The sequence below is a fragment of the Dipodomys spectabilis genome, unplaced genomic scaffold (assembly GCF_019054845.1).
Source record: "Dipodomys spectabilis isolate Male_0828 unplaced genomic scaffold, ASM1905484v1 ptg000363l, whole genome shotgun sequence".
Lineage (NCBI taxonomy): Eukaryota > Metazoa > Chordata > Mammalia > Rodentia > Heteromyidae > Dipodomys > Dipodomys spectabilis.
Genome location: NW_024871040.1, coordinates 6,197,139 through 6,214,265, shown reverse-complemented (window position 1 = coordinate 6,214,265; position 17,127 = coordinate 6,197,139). Strand labels below are relative to the sequence as shown.

The 17,127-nt window shown below is 44.4% G+C and overlaps 1 protein-coding gene across 1 annotated transcript in view; it reads right to left on the bottom strand.

Moving 5' to 3' along the window:
- Nucleotides 1-17,127, bottom strand: part of Prr14l (proline rich 14 like) — a 55,163-nt gene that overhangs the window by 22,217 nt on the left and 15,819 nt on the right. Inside the window, exons 3-4 of the mRNA XM_042666234.1 lie at nt 10,436-10,505; nt 3,082-8,230 (exon numbers count right to left, since the gene is read on the bottom strand). Of these exons, the coding sequence (XP_042522168.1) occupies nt 3,082-8,230; nt 10,436-10,505 (5,219 nt within the window). The remainder of the gene's footprint in view (nt 1-3,081; nt 8,231-10,435; nt 10,506-17,127) is intronic.

Below are 17,127 nucleotides of genomic sequence, written 5' to 3'. Positions count from 1 at the left end.
GGGTCCGGTCATGGCCTGAACTCTGGGCCTGGGCACTGTCCCTCAGCTCTTCAGCTCAAGGATAATGCTCTACCACTTGAGCCACAGCGCCACTTCCGGCTTTTTTTTTCTTTTTGCTTATGTGGTGCTGAGGAATCGAATCCAGGGCCTCATGCATGCAAGGCAAGTGCTCTACCACTGAGCCACCTTCCCAGCCCCTACTTTTTAAATTTTTTTTTTTTTTTTTGGGTCCGTCATGGGGCTTGAACTCTGGGCCTGGGCGCTGTCTCTCAGCTCTTCAGCTGAAGGCGAGCGCTCTACCACTTGAGCTACAGCGCCACTTCCGGTTTTCTGGTGGTTTATTGGAGATAGGAGTCTCACGGTCTCTCCTGCCCGGGCTGGCTTTGAACCGTGATCCTCAGATCTCGGCCTCCTGAGTAGCTAGGATTACAGGCGTGAGCCACCAGCGCCCAGCTACTTTTTAAATTTTTGATGCTAGAAATTGAACCTAAGGCCTTGCACATGCTAAATACCCACTCTTCTACAAGCTATACTCCCAGCCTCTAGGGCTTTTTTTGTTTGTTTGTTTCAACTTGGGGCTTTGACTTGTTTGGCAGTTGTTATACCACTGGACCCATTTCTAAGCACCTTTATTTTTCAGATAGGACCAGACCACCTCAACTACAATCTATCTACCCATACCTATTACATTTCTGAGATCACAGGCATGCACCACTACACAGAAATTGGTGGAGATGAGAATCTCACTAACTTTTTTTTTTTGTCGGTGGTGGGGCTTGAACTCTGGGCCTGGGTACTGTCCCTGAGCTCTTCAGTTCAAGGCTAGCACTCTACCACTTGAGCCACAGCACCACTTCCAGTTTTCTGGTGGTTAATTGGAGATAAGAGTGTCATGGACTTTTCTGCCCGGGCTGGCTTTGAACCATGATCCTCAGATCTCAGCCTCCTGTGTAGCTAGGATTATAGGCGTGAGCTGCCGGTGCTCTGCTCTAACTTTTTGAACATGCTCTCTTCAAACATAGATCCTCCTAGAAGTTGCTCCCCAGACCTTTTCTATTAGATGGTACAAGGATATTAATGAGATTATTTCCAATTATTCACTTAGTAGTCAAAACACAGGAACTCCCACAAAGTTCATTTTAAGGCCTATAAATTACTGGGAGCTGGTGGCTCACACTTGTAATCCTTACTCAGGAGGCTGAGTCTGAGGATCTTGGTGCAAAGCCAGCCCGGTAGGAAAAATCTGTGATGCTTATCTCCAATAAACTACTCAGAAAAAGTGTGAAGTGGAGCTGTGGTTCAAGTGGTAGAATGCTAGCCTTGAGCAAACTAGTTCAGGAACAGGGACTGGGAAGGTGGCTCAGTGCTTGCCTTGTAGGCATGAAGCCCTGGGTTCGATTCCTCAGCACCACATAAGCAGAAAAAGCCAGAAGTGGCACTGTGGCTCAAGTGGCAGAGTGCTAACCTTGAGCTGAAGAGCTGAGGGACAGCGCCCAGGCCCAGAGTTCAGGCCCCACCAAAGAAACAAAAAACAACAACAACAACAACAAAAAATAGTTCAGGGACAGTACCTAGGCTCTGAGTTTAAGCCCTACGACCAGCACCAAAATGGGGTGGAGGGTGGGGGGCATGAAGCCTATAAATCCTAAAACTGGAGTATGTAAATGCCTACTTGTGAGTGTGTGTCAGTTGTAGGGCTTGAACTTAGGGCCTCCTGGGCACTGTCCCTGAGCTTTTCTGCACAAGGATACTACCGCTTTGAGCCACAACTCCATTTCCAGTTTCCTGGCGGTTTATTGGAGATAACTGTCCTGTTTGGGTTGGCATCAAACCATGATCCTCGGATCTCAGCCTACTGAGCAGCTACAATTATAGGCATAGGCCACCAGTGCCAGGCTGTAAATGTCAAGTTTTGAAGCCTTCATCTTACAGAAAAAAAATGTAGAAGCTCATAAACTAGGTGTGGTGATGCTGACATTAATTCATTCACTCACTAAAAAAGTATTTTCTATTTTTTGCACACCAAATACTAAGTGCTGCTGTAAGATATTTAAAAATATGTAAGTCGGGGCTGAGAAGGTGGCTCAGTGGTAGAGCACTTGCCTTGCAAGCATGAGGCCCTGGGTTCGATTCCTCAGCACCACATAAGCAAAAAGAAAAAAGCCAGAAGTGGTGCTGTGGCTCAAGTGGTAGAGTGCTAGCCTTGAGCTGAAATGCTAAGGGACAGCACCCAGGCCCAGAGTTCAGGCCCCACTACTGGACCCCCCCCCCCCCCAAAAAAAATATGTAAGTCATTGCCACTACGAATTGTCTATGGGCTGGGAAGGTGGCTCAGTGGTAGAGCGCTTGCCTTGCATGCCTGAGGCCCTGGGTTCGATTCCTCAGCACCACATAAGCAAAAAGAAAAAAGCCGGAAGTGGCGCTGTGGCTCAAGTGGTAGAGCGCTAGCCTTGAGCTGAAGAGCTGAGGGACAGCGCTCAGGCCCAGAGTTCAGGCCCCACGACCGGACCCCCCCCCCCCCCCAAAAAAAAAAAAAGAATTGTCTATAGTCTCAGCAACTGAAAGATAAAGCAAGAGAACCATGATTTTGAGGCTATCCTGGGTTGCATAGTAAGTTCAAATGCTACACAGAGATGGCTTGGAAGAATAAATAATGGTCCAAAACACAACTATAGATTTGGCAGAAAAATCGCTGGTGGCTCACACTTATAATCCTAGCTACTTAGGAGGCTGAGACCTGAGAATCATGGTTCAAGCTCAAAGTCAGCCCAGGCTGGAAAGTCCATGAGACTCTTATCTCCAATAAACCACCAGAAAACTGGAAGTGGTGCTGTGGCTCAAGTGGCAGAGCAATAGCCTTGAGCTGAGGAGTTGAGGGACAGCGCCCAGGCCCAGAGTTCAAGCCCCATGACTGACCAAGAAAAAAAAAAATGACTGCTGTTATTTTCTTAGCAGAGATTTCCCAAAGTGTACAGCAAATGCAGACACAAAGAGGCCTCCAAGCAGCACTGCATTTCCAACACTTCCCCAGTGGTAGGAAGCAAATATGGGATATAAGCAAAGAACAGAAACAGAGTTTACCTGTTTGTGGTGCTCAGACTCGGCTGCCGCTTGCTATGATGAAGAGCAGAGATTTCGAAGGAGCAGGAAGAGGACCCATGCTGGCTCCAAATGGACAACACTCTGCCCACCGAGTAGGGCAGAGAATAGAAGACCTTATTTGCTATGGAGGCTGGAGACCTTAGCCCTTTCAATCCCTGTGTAAACTGGGTCATGAAGAGCCTCTGCATGGTAGGCATGTGATTTGAGAAGCTCCGTTGTTTTGTCCAGATTCGGTAGCATCCAGGAGAACAAAGTGCAAGAAGCGTGTGAAGGCCAAAGACAGAGCAGTCTGCTCTGGTCTGGACCATGGCAGTGCCTCCATAGTCTGGGAGAGGAGCTGGAGTCTGTGGAGGAGCCTGAGTGTGTGCCTGACCATGGAGGCTGGTGTCTTCCCTGAATGTAGCCATACCAGGGCAAGCATGGGACAAAAAGAAAGAAAAGGTCCACTTGGGAGGTTGAGGCAGGCACTGGGAGGCCTCTCCTAAGGCAAGCCTCGATGGAGCACAGTGCTCAGGAAAAGTCCTCGAGGCTTCCATCATGCAACTAGAGGTTGGTTTCACATGAAAGGAAACTGGGAAGATTTCAGAACCAAACAGTAGTGATGGCATCTTTTTGCTCAAATCTATGAAGCTCATTTTGATGGCTTCAAGAGAATAAAGTGCCAAGGATTTGCTGTTAGGCCTCTGATCCCATTTATTAGCTGCCATATATGGGTTCAGCTGCATTGCGTTATATGAAAATCCATCCAGGAGCCTTTTATATCTGAGGCGCTTATAACTTTTAGCCACTGGCAGAAGTGCAGAGGAACACCGATGGTATCTGAGTATCGGGGACTTGGCAGGTGGGGCTAGTTTGGAGGCAAGGATGGATAGCTTATTTAGTAAGGCTGATTCTTTGGTAGGCTTCCTAAAACTCAGGCTCAAGGGATGGCACAGAGTAGCCTTCTGCTTTGGTTTGTGGCTAAGCAAGCTCCTGATAGGTACTGGTTCAGATTTCAATTGTGTGGGTACAGGCACAGCACATGAGCTGAGAAGTCTGTGTGCTTTGGTGGGGACAGAATTGGATGAACTCTTTCCAATGGCAGAACTTCTGACTTTACCCACTTTTCTCCCCACACTGACCAGCTCCTGATAGGAAACTCTCTTACACGTTCGATGGGGCTGCTTCTTTAAAGGAAGCATTCTTTTTTGACCAGAAGTATTCACAAAGGCACCATGTATTTGATCACATCCAGCAACGCTGGGATCTTGCTGTTTCCTGGGGGCACCAGGAAGGCAAGGACCCGAGCATAACTCAATGTCCTTCTTCAATGGCTGATGATATAAGCTTTGCTCCTTTGGGTCTCCCAACCTTTGAAGCTGTCCAGTGGTGTTGCCCTTGGTTAGCTTTGCCTGAGTGATTTCTTTTATCATGGTGAACCCATCTTTGTCTGCTTGAGGGTGGTTCTTATCTTGAGCCTCATCTGAAAACTTATTAGATGATGCATACTGTTCAAGTATCATATGTGCTGCTCCTTTTTGATGTGTAAGATTTTCCTCTTTCAGCAATGTGTAGTCCAAAAACTGCTGACTCTGTTGTTTTACAGAATCATTATGAATGGCTTGGCATTGCAAGTAGGTCTGAGAATTCCTGGGCAAATTATTATCACCATGGCCTTCTCTGCTAGTGATCACCTCAGATTCTTCCCCAACAGTTAAGTGATCCAGCAGTACCCTCTGGTGGTCTTCAGTTCTTTTTCCATTCTTCAGTTTTTTTCCATGTGTATCAGTGAAATTCTCAAAACGACAAGCTTTGCAAGCATCCTTTTCCACACTGGTGTGTGCACTGTCTCTTTCGTTAGAACTTATATTCCTTGGTACTTGTTCCTTCATCTCGAGCAGGCTTGCACAGTCTTTTGTATTTTCACAAAGCACGTCACCATCTTTCTGCTTAAAAGGATTTTTCAGGTCAGTTTCTTCACTACTGGTATTATCAATTTCTGAATTTTCTTGAGAAGATAGATACAAAGTCATTGCTTTAAAGGATTCTAGGCTCTGTGGAGAGTCAGAGTTCCCATCTTGGCATTTAAAGGACATCAAATCTCTTGAGGATATTCCCAAAGGTTTTTCCTTGCCAGCCTCAGAATCTACTTCTGGTCTTGATCCTTCAGTTATTCCCTGGGTCTCTCTTAGAGATCCTACGTTACAATGGTGTTTATGGTAAGCATGATTTAAAGACATGCTTATGCTATCTAATATACTCACATTTGGTTCATGATCAGCAATAGACTTCATCTCATGGGGTATGGAAGAGTCTGGGCATTCTTCAATTTCACAGTCTTCTAAAGATTTACATACTTTCTCTTCACATGATTTTATTTCTACAGACTGCTCTATAGAAGCAGCAACATTTGGGAGATCTGAGTCAGCTGGTCCTATAAATGCAGCCTTCAGTTCTCCTCTCTCAGATGAGGTATTCCTTGAGGTTTCACGGAATGCCAGTCTATCTCCCTTTGCACCATCACCAAGTACATTAGATGTTTTCACAGCCAGCATACCTTGTGCAGGCTTTTCACCATAGTCTGCATGGACCGTGTGTATCATACCATCGATGGACTCTTCAGAACCAGAAATATTTTCAAAGGCTCCTTGGGAATTGTCTTTCTTCGGACTACCACAAAGCAGTGAGTTATCCCTATCCAAACTGACTAGCAGATCTTTTTTGCTGAAATTTAGCTCTCTGTTAGCTTCTGCAGTGGCTTCTCTCTGGTGACTGTCTAGTGCCTTCTTAACTGATTTACATTTACTTCTGCATTCAACTAGTCTGTTTTGGTTACTCTGGAAGCCAAGGACTTCATCTGCTTTCTGACCAAGGGTTTCAACTGTTGGAGGAGACTGGTTCAATGTTTCAGGATTTGGAATGTTTGCAGATTGGTTTAGTTCTTGTGTAGCACAGTCAGAGATAGTGTCTTTACAAAACACAGTTTCATTGGGTATATCTGATTCTTTTCTGTGTAGCCCTCTCTCATTGGGTTTGATGTGACTGATGGCAGCACGTGTGGCTATCTTCAACACTCCATTACCTGACATATGTGCTACTTTAGTATGGTTCTTACCATCTGGAAGGCTGCCTTGAGTTTCTCTCCTAGTAAGTTCACTCTTCTTAGATGTACAGCTCATTTTCTGGGTGTTACTTTTTACAGAGTCTTCTGTTCCCTGGGAGTAGTGATCACTGTGCTGAAATGCATTTTCATATTTTCTTGCTTTAGAGTTGTTCACTCTCAGAATGATTTTGCTTGGCTTAGAAACAGCACACGCAGAAAGTAAATTTTCTTTTGGTACATTTTCTCTTGCATTGTGACAGATGGAGATATCCTGAGATTGAATGTTTTTACATTTGGTGACAGAAACCTCCTGAGGAGAGCCAGCTGCTTCTTTTGTACTTGAGAGGAACCCAAAATGTAAATCTTCTGTTCCTGAATCAGCCATTTTTTCTTTTCCTTCTAGGCTTCCTGATTTGGTGCTAAAGGTGGGATTTGAAGAGGCACCACAGATTTTGTCACCCTGTGAAGAAATGTCTTTTAGTTTTGTCTTCATGGGAATGGTCTGGGTACCAGCAATAACCTCCCCTCCATTCTTTAAAGAAAGGTGATGGCTCTGTTGGGCATCATTGCCTGTAGCCAAAGGCCTCTCTCTGTTTATATTTAGTAGAGAACTAGTTGGCAATGTCATGTGGTCTTGAGAATTAAGGGACACTTGTTGATTTAAAACACATTCACAATCTACTTTCATAACCAGTTCACTAGCACAAGAAGGTTCACTCATCTCACCAGCAATGCCTGGTGCATCTAAATGTGAGATACTGTCAAGTGAGGTTCGTGTAGCCTTTTCTGAAGGTCTGTAATCAAATTCTTGCAACAGTGGTAATTGAGCAGCATCTGTCTTGGATTTTGATATCTTGCTAGGTATAAAATTTATCTGATCTTCTGGCATAACACTCCCAAAAGATTTTCTTTCAGACAAAAAATCATTACATGTTGCTTCATTTATCTGAGTTTCACCTTCCAGATTTCTCTGAATGTTAACTAAAGAATTAGAGTCTTTACTATTTATCTTTTCACGTAACTTATTAGGCTTTATAGTGGTTGTCTGTTCTGACTCTCTAAGTTGCACTGAAGAGAAAAAATTGCTTTCTACTGAGTGCTCACTTACATGGCTCACATTAGGAACCGTTTTTCTATGGTCCACAGGGTCTGTCAAGTTACCCTGATAGTCTAAAGTGATTTTCAAATCATTCTTTTTAAACATTATTTCTGTGGCTTCAGTAAGAAAATTGAGCATTAAAGAACTAGAGCTTTCTGTATGGATACTGCCTTGAATGCAAGAGCTATTGTAAGTATCTTCCTTTGGGATATCAGCAGTCTTTTTTCCACCAGAACTGGCTTTCTTTTCTGGTTCTTCTTCCCTTTCTTTCCCGAGATTCAAAGGCCTTTCTTTACCTTCTATACAAGCCAAGTTTTTGCTTGGATCGTCCTCATTAAAAAAAGAACTATCTGTCTTTTTAGCAGATCCTTTCAGCAAACTGTTGCTTTCAAAATCACATTTTTCTAATGATGCTATTCTGCATTCTGGAACAGACAAAAGTGGTATGAAATGTGGAATTTCAGAACTTTCTTCCAAGGGTTTTATAGCATCTCTATTTCCCATAGCTGTGGAAGTATTAGGTGCAGAACTGTGTTTTTCATTATGGAGGCCAGGAGTCTGTTGGCGATTGTCATCTGCTTCGCAGACAGGGTTTAATTTACACAGCTCTTTCTCTTCATTGTCAGTGTTGGAAATGGCACTGTTCCCTGGTAATAATGACAACCAAGATGGAAAAGTTTTTAATTCTCCACATTCTTTTTCATTAGCAGTTACTTCTGCCAATCCAGGGTCCACAAAGGTTAAAGGCTTTAGGGAAACTAAAGTTCTGGTTTCTGAAACTTCACCACTGGTCATGATTTTGTCTACTTCTTGGTATTCACTGCACCCAGCTGAGAGAATATTACTCACATTGTCATTCTTATCCATCTTAGTCCCATTCACCTTTATACCTTGTACTTCTTCCGTGGACTCAGGCAGAGTTTCAGCTGTAATCTGTACATTTCCTTCTACACAAGAGAAATAAATCCAAATAAGCATGTAATCATTGTGAATTTTATCATGTATCCAAAGGCAACAATAATAACAAAAAAAAAACTCAAAAAGATAATTACAAAATGGAAAAAAAAGTTTTTGTATGAGGCAAGTACCAGTGGCTCATGCCTGTAATCTTAGCCACTCAGAAGGCTGAGATCTGAGGATCAGGGATCAAAACCAGCCTATGCAGGAAAGTCCATGAGACTCATTTCTGTTTAATCACCAGAAAACCAGAAGTGGCACCATGGCTCAGAGTAGTAGAGTGCTAGGCTTAGGCTAAAAAGCTCAGAAAGAGCATATAATAGGCCCAGAGTTCAAGCTCTATGACAGACAGAAAACAAAAAGAAGTGGAGTTTTGTTTTTTTTTAACAAGTTTTTATGTCGGGCTGGGAAGATGGTTCAGCAGTAGAGCGCTTGCCTTGCATGCATGAGGCCCTGGGTTCGATTCCTCAGCACCACATAAGCAAAAAAGAAAAAAGCCGGAAGTGGCGCTGTGGCTCAAGTGGTAGAGCACTAGCCTTGAGCTGAAGAGCTGAGGGACAGCGCCCAGGCCCAGAGTTCAGGCCCCACGACCGGACCCCCCCCCCCCAAAAAAAAGAAGTTTTTATGTGAAATCACAGATTCATGATACAACAGCATACATTATTAGATGACTATTCCAGGACTTGAACTTACATATGTCACTGATAAAACCATTCTTTGAAAAAAGCAATTATACATACAACTATATCTGAGACTTATCTGTAAGGTGAACAGTCTTGAATTCCATTACCTGCAAAAACTGTAAGGTTTTTCTGTAAGGTTGAACTAAAATTATTAAAGCTGAGTGAAAGGTCTATGGAAACAATGTATTTTTTTTTTTTTTTTTGGGTCCGGTCCTGGAGCCTGAACTCTGGGCCTGGGCACTGTTCCTCAGCTCTTCAGCTCAAGGCTGGCGCTCTACCACTTGAGCCACAGCGGCATCTCCAGCTTTTTTTTCTTTTTGCTTATATAGTGCTGAGGAATCGAGCCCAGGGCCTCATGCATGCAAGGCAAACACTCTACCACTGAGCCACCTTCCCAGCCCTATTCTTTCCTTTTTTTTTTTTGGTGCTGGTAGCAGGCCTTGAACTCAAGAGTCTCTCAATCTCAATCTACTTTTCCTCTCATCTGGCTCTCTACAACTTTAGCCATGTCTTCAGTTCTGGCTTTTTTCTGCAGATTTAAAAAAAGTCTTACTGAGTGCCAGTAATCCTAGCTACTCAGGAGGCTGAGATCTGAGGATCACAGTTCAAAGCTAGCCTGCGCAGGAAAGTCTGTGAGACTCTTATCTCCAATTAACCCCAGAAAACTGGAAGTGGTGCTGTGGTTCAAGTGGCAGAGTACTAGCCTTGAGCTGAAGAGCTCAGGGACAGCGCCCAGGACCAGCGTTCAAGCCCCACAACTGAACAAAAACACAGTGGAACCATGGCTCAAAGTGGTAGAGTGCTAGTCTTGAGCAAAAAGAGCTCAGGGACCAGCGGGCAGGCCCTGAGTTCAAGCTTCACAACTGACAACACAACAAAAACAAAAAAGCTTAAGTGGAGCTGTAGTTCAAGTGGTAGAACACTAGCACTGAGAATAAAAGTTCAGGGTCAGTGCTCAGACTCAGTGGTCAAGCTCTGGGACTGCCCCTCCCCCCCAAAACTAAGACCTCACATGAGCATTAAGGGTTCAACACACTGTTTTTGGGTTTTGTCAGTTGTGGGGCCTAAACTAGGGCGTAGGTGCTATCCCTGACCTCTTTTGCTCAAGGCTAATGCTCTACCAATCTGAGCCACAGTGTCACAGATTTCTGGTGCTCAATTAGAGATAAGAGTCTCATGGATTTTCCTGCTGCAGCTGGCTTTGAACTGCAATCCTTAGATATCAGCCTCCTGAGTATCTATGATTACAGGAAAGAGCCACTGGCACCTGGCTCAACACACTGTTAATAAAGAATACTTATGGGAAAAGAGCAAACTAAACTATCATCCACTAACACAAGGTCTGATAATAGTCGTGTCCTAGTATACCCACAGGTAATATAACAAATTTCTATAATTAAGTCTATCTAGTAAAGCACGTAACTATAACCATTATATTCTAACTACAAAATGGGATTTGTGAATTAAAATGATATGCAGTAGTGGGTGGGGGGAAACAACTTAGAGAAATACCTTTGTTCCTTAGAAAACCTTCAGGGAGATCCTCGTGTAAAAGTTCTCTGGACTGTACCAGGAGGGCCTCCTACAATAAGAAAACCAGCAGTCAAGGGAGGATTCAGATACCTGAAGTTCATTTCTTAAGAAACTTCTTTATGACCCTAGGAAATTTGCTAGTACTCACAAGGATTGAGAACTGAAGGAAACATCAAATTTAAGTAAGTACAATCAAACAAAAAACTTCTCCAGAATTTGATCTTGAAAAGTCAAGCTTGTCAAAGTCTAGATAAGAGAGTTAAAGTATTTACTTGTAAATGCAAATCAACCCTAAAAATGCCTTCTGCTAATGAAACAAACCATTGTAGTGTTAATTTTTGGGGGGGGGGGGGGGCGGTCAGTCAGGTGCCTGAACTCTGGGCCTGGGCGCTGTCCCTCAACACTTCATCTCCAGGCTAGCGCTCTACCACTTGAGCCACAGAGCCACTTTCCAGCTTTTTTTGCTTATGTTGAGGAATCGAACCCAGGCCTCATGCATGCAAGGCAAGCACTTTACTGCTGAGCCACCTTCCCAGCCCTGTAGTGTTAATTTTTATTTCTAAGGAAACCACCCCCCCCAAATCAGATGACTCTCTAGCTAACCATATGGTACCATGTACACTGTATATTTGTAGTACCAGACACTCAACATGTAATATGTGCTTTATAGTGTATATTATGGTCATGAAATAGAAAGTCTTTCTTTGCTAGGAAATACATATTGAAGAATTTAGGCATCATCTCTGTGAATATACTCTCAAATTAACTTTATTTTTGGTCTTTTGTCGGTCATGGGGCCTGAACTCTGGGCCTGGGCACTATTCCTCAGCTCTTCAGCTCAAGGCTAGCGCTCTACTACTTGAGCCACAGCGCCACTTCCGGTTTTTCTGCTTATGTAGTGCTGAGGAATCAAACCTAGGGCTTCATGCATGCAAGGCAAGCACTCTACCACTAAGCCACCTTCCCAGCCCCTCAAATTAAAATTTTTTTAAAGCTTACCTTTAATCCTATTTATTCAGATCTGAAGAGCACAGTTCAAAGCCAGCCCAAGCAGATAAACCCAAAAGAATCTTATCTCCAGTTAGATGACAAAAAGCACACACACACACACACACACACACACACACACACACACACACACACACACACACACACACACACACACACACACACACAGCACCAGGTTCATTGGCACATTCCAGAAATCCCAGAACTTGGAATGTAGAAGCAGAAGGACTTCAAATTCTAGGCCAGCCCCTAGGCTTGCTTCATAGTGAGAGCAGTGAGAGCTTGTCTCAAAAATCAAACCAAGGAGGCTGGGAAGGTGGCTCAGTGGTAGAGCGCTTGCCTTGCAAGCCTGAGGCCCTGGGTTCGATTCCTCAGCACCATATAAGCAAAAAGATAAAAGCCGGAAGTGGCACTGTGGCTCAAGTGGTAGAGCGCCAGCCTTGAGCTGAAGAGCTGAGGGACAGCACCCAGGCCCAGAGTTCAGGCCCCACGACCGGACCCAAAAAAAAAATAAAAAAATAAAAATAAAAATAAAACCAAGGGCTGGGAAGGTGGCTCAGTGGTAGAGTGCTTGCCTTGCATGCATGAGGCCCTGGGATCAATTCCTCAGTACCACATAAGCAGAAAAAGCTTGGCACTGTGGCTCAAGTGATAAGAGTGCTAGCCTTGAGCTGTACTAGGCCCAGAGTTCAGGCCCCATGACAAAAAAAAAAAAAAAAAATCAAACCCAAACAAGACAAAACCCATGAAATAAAATATGGTAAGATTTTAGCTGGGCATTGATGGCTCACGCCTGTAATCCTAGCTACTCAGGAGGCTGAGATCTGAGGATCGCGGTTCAAAGCCAGCTCAAAGCCAGCTCGGGCAGGAAAGCCCATGAGACTCTTACCTCCAATAAACCACCAGAAAACCAGAAGTGGCTCTGTAGCTCAAGTGGTAGAGCGCTCACCTTGAGCTGAAGAGCTGAGGGTCAGAGCCCAGGACCAGAGCTCAAGCCCCACGACCGACAAAAAAAAAAAAAAAAAAAGGTAAGATATGAGAGGAATCTACCTGAGGGATACAAAATTTTGTCTAGTGGGACTGGGAATGTGGCTCAGTTGGTAGAGTGCTTACCTAGCATGCATGAAAGCCCTGGATTCCTCAGTACCACATCAAAAGAAAAAGCCAGAGATAGTGCTGTGGCTCTAACCTTGAGCAAAAGAAGCTCAGGGACAGTGCCCAGGCCCTGAGTTCAAGCCCAAGGACTACAAAAAAAAAAAAAAAAAAAAAAAGCCGTACTGCTTCTGCAATTTCTCTGTAACAAATTATTCTAAAATAAAAGTTTAAGAAAACATTTATTTGTAGTTACATTGGATTCATTCCCCCAAAATAATACTCTCCACATTCTAGATTCTTGAAATACAGGCTGATTGTATGTGCTGTGAGATAAAATGCTATTAAGACTATTCTTTTGGGATAATTAATACTTTATGAAAAAGGAAGAATGCTAGAATGAAATATGTTGGGATAAAGAACCAGTAAGATTGTGGGTGGGTATGGGAGGAAAAAACTGAGAGAGAAGAGATGACAGTGTCCAAAAAGAATTAAACTCATTACCTGACTTAAGAAATGATAACCCCTCTATCATCTTTATAACAATAAGAAAATTAATTTAAAAACTTTCACCTACTAGCTACATGAGTGTGAGAAAAACTTATACATAGTTATAAGAAACAAAAAGTGGGGGAGTCGGAGAACAACATAAAATACCTAGTGAATAGCTGGGCACCAGTGACTCAGGCCTGTAAACCGCTACTCAGGAGGCTGAGATCTGAGAATCGTAGTTCAAATCCAGTCTGGGCAGGAGAGTCTGTGAGACTTTATCTCCAATTAACCACTAGAAAACCACTCAAGCAGTAGCACATGCACCTGGAGCTGAAGAGCCCAGGGGTAGCGTCCAGGCCCAGAGTTCAAGCCCCACAAGGACAAAAAACAAAAACAAAAACAAAAACAAAATAACCGCCCCCCCCCCACACCTCCCCCAAAGACTAGCAAATAGTTTGTTCCAAGAACCAAAGTGTCTATCATAAAGCCGGGTGCTAGTGGCTCACACCTGCAATCCTAGCTACTCAAGAGTCTGAGATCTGAGGATTGTGGTTCAAAGCTAGGCCAGGCAGGAAAGTCCACCAGACTCTTGCCTCCAATTAACCACTTCCAAACCAGAAGTGGAGATAGGGCTCAAAGTAGAGTGCTAGCCTTGAGCAAAAAGAGCTCCGGGACAACACTGAAGCCCAGAGCTCAAGTCCTACAACAACACCAAAAAAAGTGTCTCTCATTCACAAGATCATAGACATGTATTATCACATGTGTCAGCCATTTCTGTGAGAGAAGCCAATAAGGCCCGTCACCAACAAATTCTGGTATACACCGTCAGGAAAGATTACCCACCACAAGCTTTCTGGGCTAAACTTAGTGACAATTGGGGGAGTCTCCTGTGATTTTGTGCCCTTTGTGAAGGGCTACTGGAATTTTAGTGCTGTCCCCATATACTGCTCACAATGATGCGCATAGCAGGAGAACCCAAAACACCCCTGATGAATGTCAAGCCCACTGCTTCCTATCCAAGAAGAGGAAAAAAACAGCTAAGAGTGAGGTATTCCACTTGCCCTCTACCTTGCAGAATTATCTTGAAAGGTTGTAAATTAAGAAGGATCAAGCTATTCCTCACAATAAAGTAAGGGAAAGACTGGGTCTTAGTGATTCACTTGTTCTCACAGCCATCCTAGCCTCTAAACAGGGGATGGGGCTATCCACCCAGCTTGAGGCCTAGAGATGAGACAAGCCATCCTTTGAATTGCAGATGCCTAGCTCAGTTGGTAGAGTAGAGAGCTCTCCATTTTAGAGGATATGCCACAGGGAAGCTGCTCCTGTGTTTTTATGTTGGGGCTCTACCTAAGCATGTGGTTTTTGTCTCTAAAAGCTTGGTGCAAACTCTGTGCTGGGCTGCTGGTTTTTGAGACAATAGTTTGCCATGCAGACTCTTTTGGCCAATAAAGTACTCAGAAAAAGTCTGTCCAAACTAGGGCTGGCTTGGAACAGCGATCCTCAGATCTCAGCCTCCTGAGTAGCTGGGATTACATGCGTGAGCCACAGGTGCCCGGCTCTTGGCCTTTTAAACATTACTTGGCAAGGGCGGGAGAAGGGGAGGAGAAAGGGAGGTATAATCATGCGTCATAAAGCTGTTTTTCAGATTCCAACCAAGGACCATGCCAATTTTAAGTACGAGCTTCCCACCCAAGGATATCATTCGCTTCCAGCCAGAGCTGGGAGTGCCTGGGATTCCACAAAGGATGTTAATGGCTTAGCTTGGTTGGGGGAACACACGGTTCAGGAAAGGACAGTAGTAGGGTAACAAAAGCTAACTAGTTAGGTACCAAGAAAGTCTTATCCACAGGAAGCTTAGTTACATTCATATTTTAGATCCATTCATCATTTACTTCACAGTTTAAGTCAAATAACACAGTTCATTTGTAATTCCCCATCATATCATTAAATTCATTCATTGTCCACGTTATACCGTTCAAGTCAAATGCTATAGTTCATCTCTAATTTTCCATCATATCAAGATTGATTCCCAATTCCATCTCTCAAAATGTGGCTTCTGTTTCTCCATTGGCATTACAACAAAAAGAGGGCTGGAGACTACAAGGCTTGAGGTCTCAAAGATAATCAATAATTGAATGTACTAAAAACAACATGTAGCTGAGATGTAAGCTAACACCACCACAGCAGTGACCTCACAACCACGAGGGAGCTCTGCAGAGGAGTGAGTGCAGAGAAGGAACCAGAACAGCCTACTTGCACGCAAAGGACATGTGTAGAACAGTCTTCAGACTCTTCTAACCCATTTCAAACTTAGCCAATCACATAACAAATACATGAAACCTAAAACACAATTTCTAGTTGTGCACTGGTGCTCATACCTGTAATGCTAGCTATTGAAGAGGCTGAGATCTCAGAATCACAGTTCAAAGCCAGCCTGGGCAGTAAAGTCTGCAAACTCTTTTATCCAATTAACCTCCAAAAAGCCAGAAATGGAACTGTGGCTCAAATGGAGTGCTAGTCTTGAGCAAAAAAGCTCAGGGATAGCAGTGAGGCCTGGAGCCAAACCCCAGGACTAGCCACCATCAAAACTAAAGAACAGCAATCTATCTATCTGTCTGTCTGTCTGTCTATCTATCTATCTATCGTCAAGGATCAGCACAATATTTTTCCTAATATTTTTTTTTGGGGGGGGGGGGGTGTCATGGGCTTGAACTCTGGGCCTGGGCGCTGTCCCTCAGCTCTTTAAGCTCAAGGCTAGCGCTCTACCACTTGGGCTACAGCACCACTTCCGGTTTTCTGGTGGTTTATTGAAGATAAGTCTCTCGGGACTCTCCTGCCCAGGCTGGCTTTGAACTGCAATCCTCAGATCTCAGCCTCTTAGCTAGGATTACAGGCATGAGCCATCAGCATCCTGCTCCTAAAATATTTTATTAGGTATTTTTATTGGGAGGGGGCAGGGGGAATCAGTTATGAGGCTTGAGCCTAGATGCTGTCCCTGAGCTTTTTCATTCAAGGCTATCACTCTACCACATTGAGTCACAGTGCACCTCTGGTTTTTTGGTGGTTAATTGGAGGTAAGACTTTGCTGCCCAGGCTGGCATGGAATACCCTTCCATGTAGCTAAGATTTGGAAGTGGTGCAGTAGCTCAAGTGAGCGTTACCCTTGAGCTGACCTGAGGGACAGTACCTAGTCCCAGAGTTCAAGCCTCATGACCACCACCAAAAAGAAGGAGGAGGAGGAATCAGATCTGAATAGCTAGGATTACAGGCATAAGTCACCAACACCCAGCCACTATCAGCTAAATTTTCTTTTTTTTTTTTTTTGGTGGGTCGTGGGGCTTGAACTCTGGGCCTGGGCGCTGTCCCTCAGCTCTTCAGCTCAAGGTGAGTGCTCTACCACTTGAGCTACAGCGCCACTTCCGGTTTTCTGGTGGTTTATTGGAGATAGGAGTCTCACGGTCTCTCCTGCCCGGGCTGGCTTTGAACCGCGATCCTCAGATCTCAGCCTCCTGAGTAGCTAGGATTACAGGCGTGAGCCACCAGCGCCCGGCTATCAGCTAAATTTTCTAACTTTCAGGATTCTTCTTTTTTTTTTTTTGTCGGTCATGGGGCTTGAACTCTGGGCCTGGGTGCTATCCCTCAGCTCTTCAGCTCAAGGTGAGCGCTCTACCACTTGAGCTACAGCGCCACTTCCGGTTTTCTGGTGGTTTATTGGCAACAAGAGTCTCACGGTCTTTCCTGCCCGAGCTGGCTTTGAACCGCGATCCTCAGATCTCAGCCTCCTGAGTAGCTAGGATTACAGGTGTGAGCCACCAGCGCCCGGCTTTAGCTTTCAGGATTCTAAGATGTCAAAATTTCCAAAACAGGGCTGGGAAGGTGGCTCAATGGTAGAGCACTTGCCTTGCATGCATGAGGCCCTGGGTTTGATTCCTCAGTACCACATAAGCAAAAAGAAAAAAGCTGGAAGAGGCGCTGTGGCTCAAGTGGTGGAGCGCTAGCCTTGAGCTGAAGAGCTGAGGGATAGCGCCCAGGCCCAAAGTTCAGGCCTCACGACCGGACCAAAAAAAAAAAAAATTCCA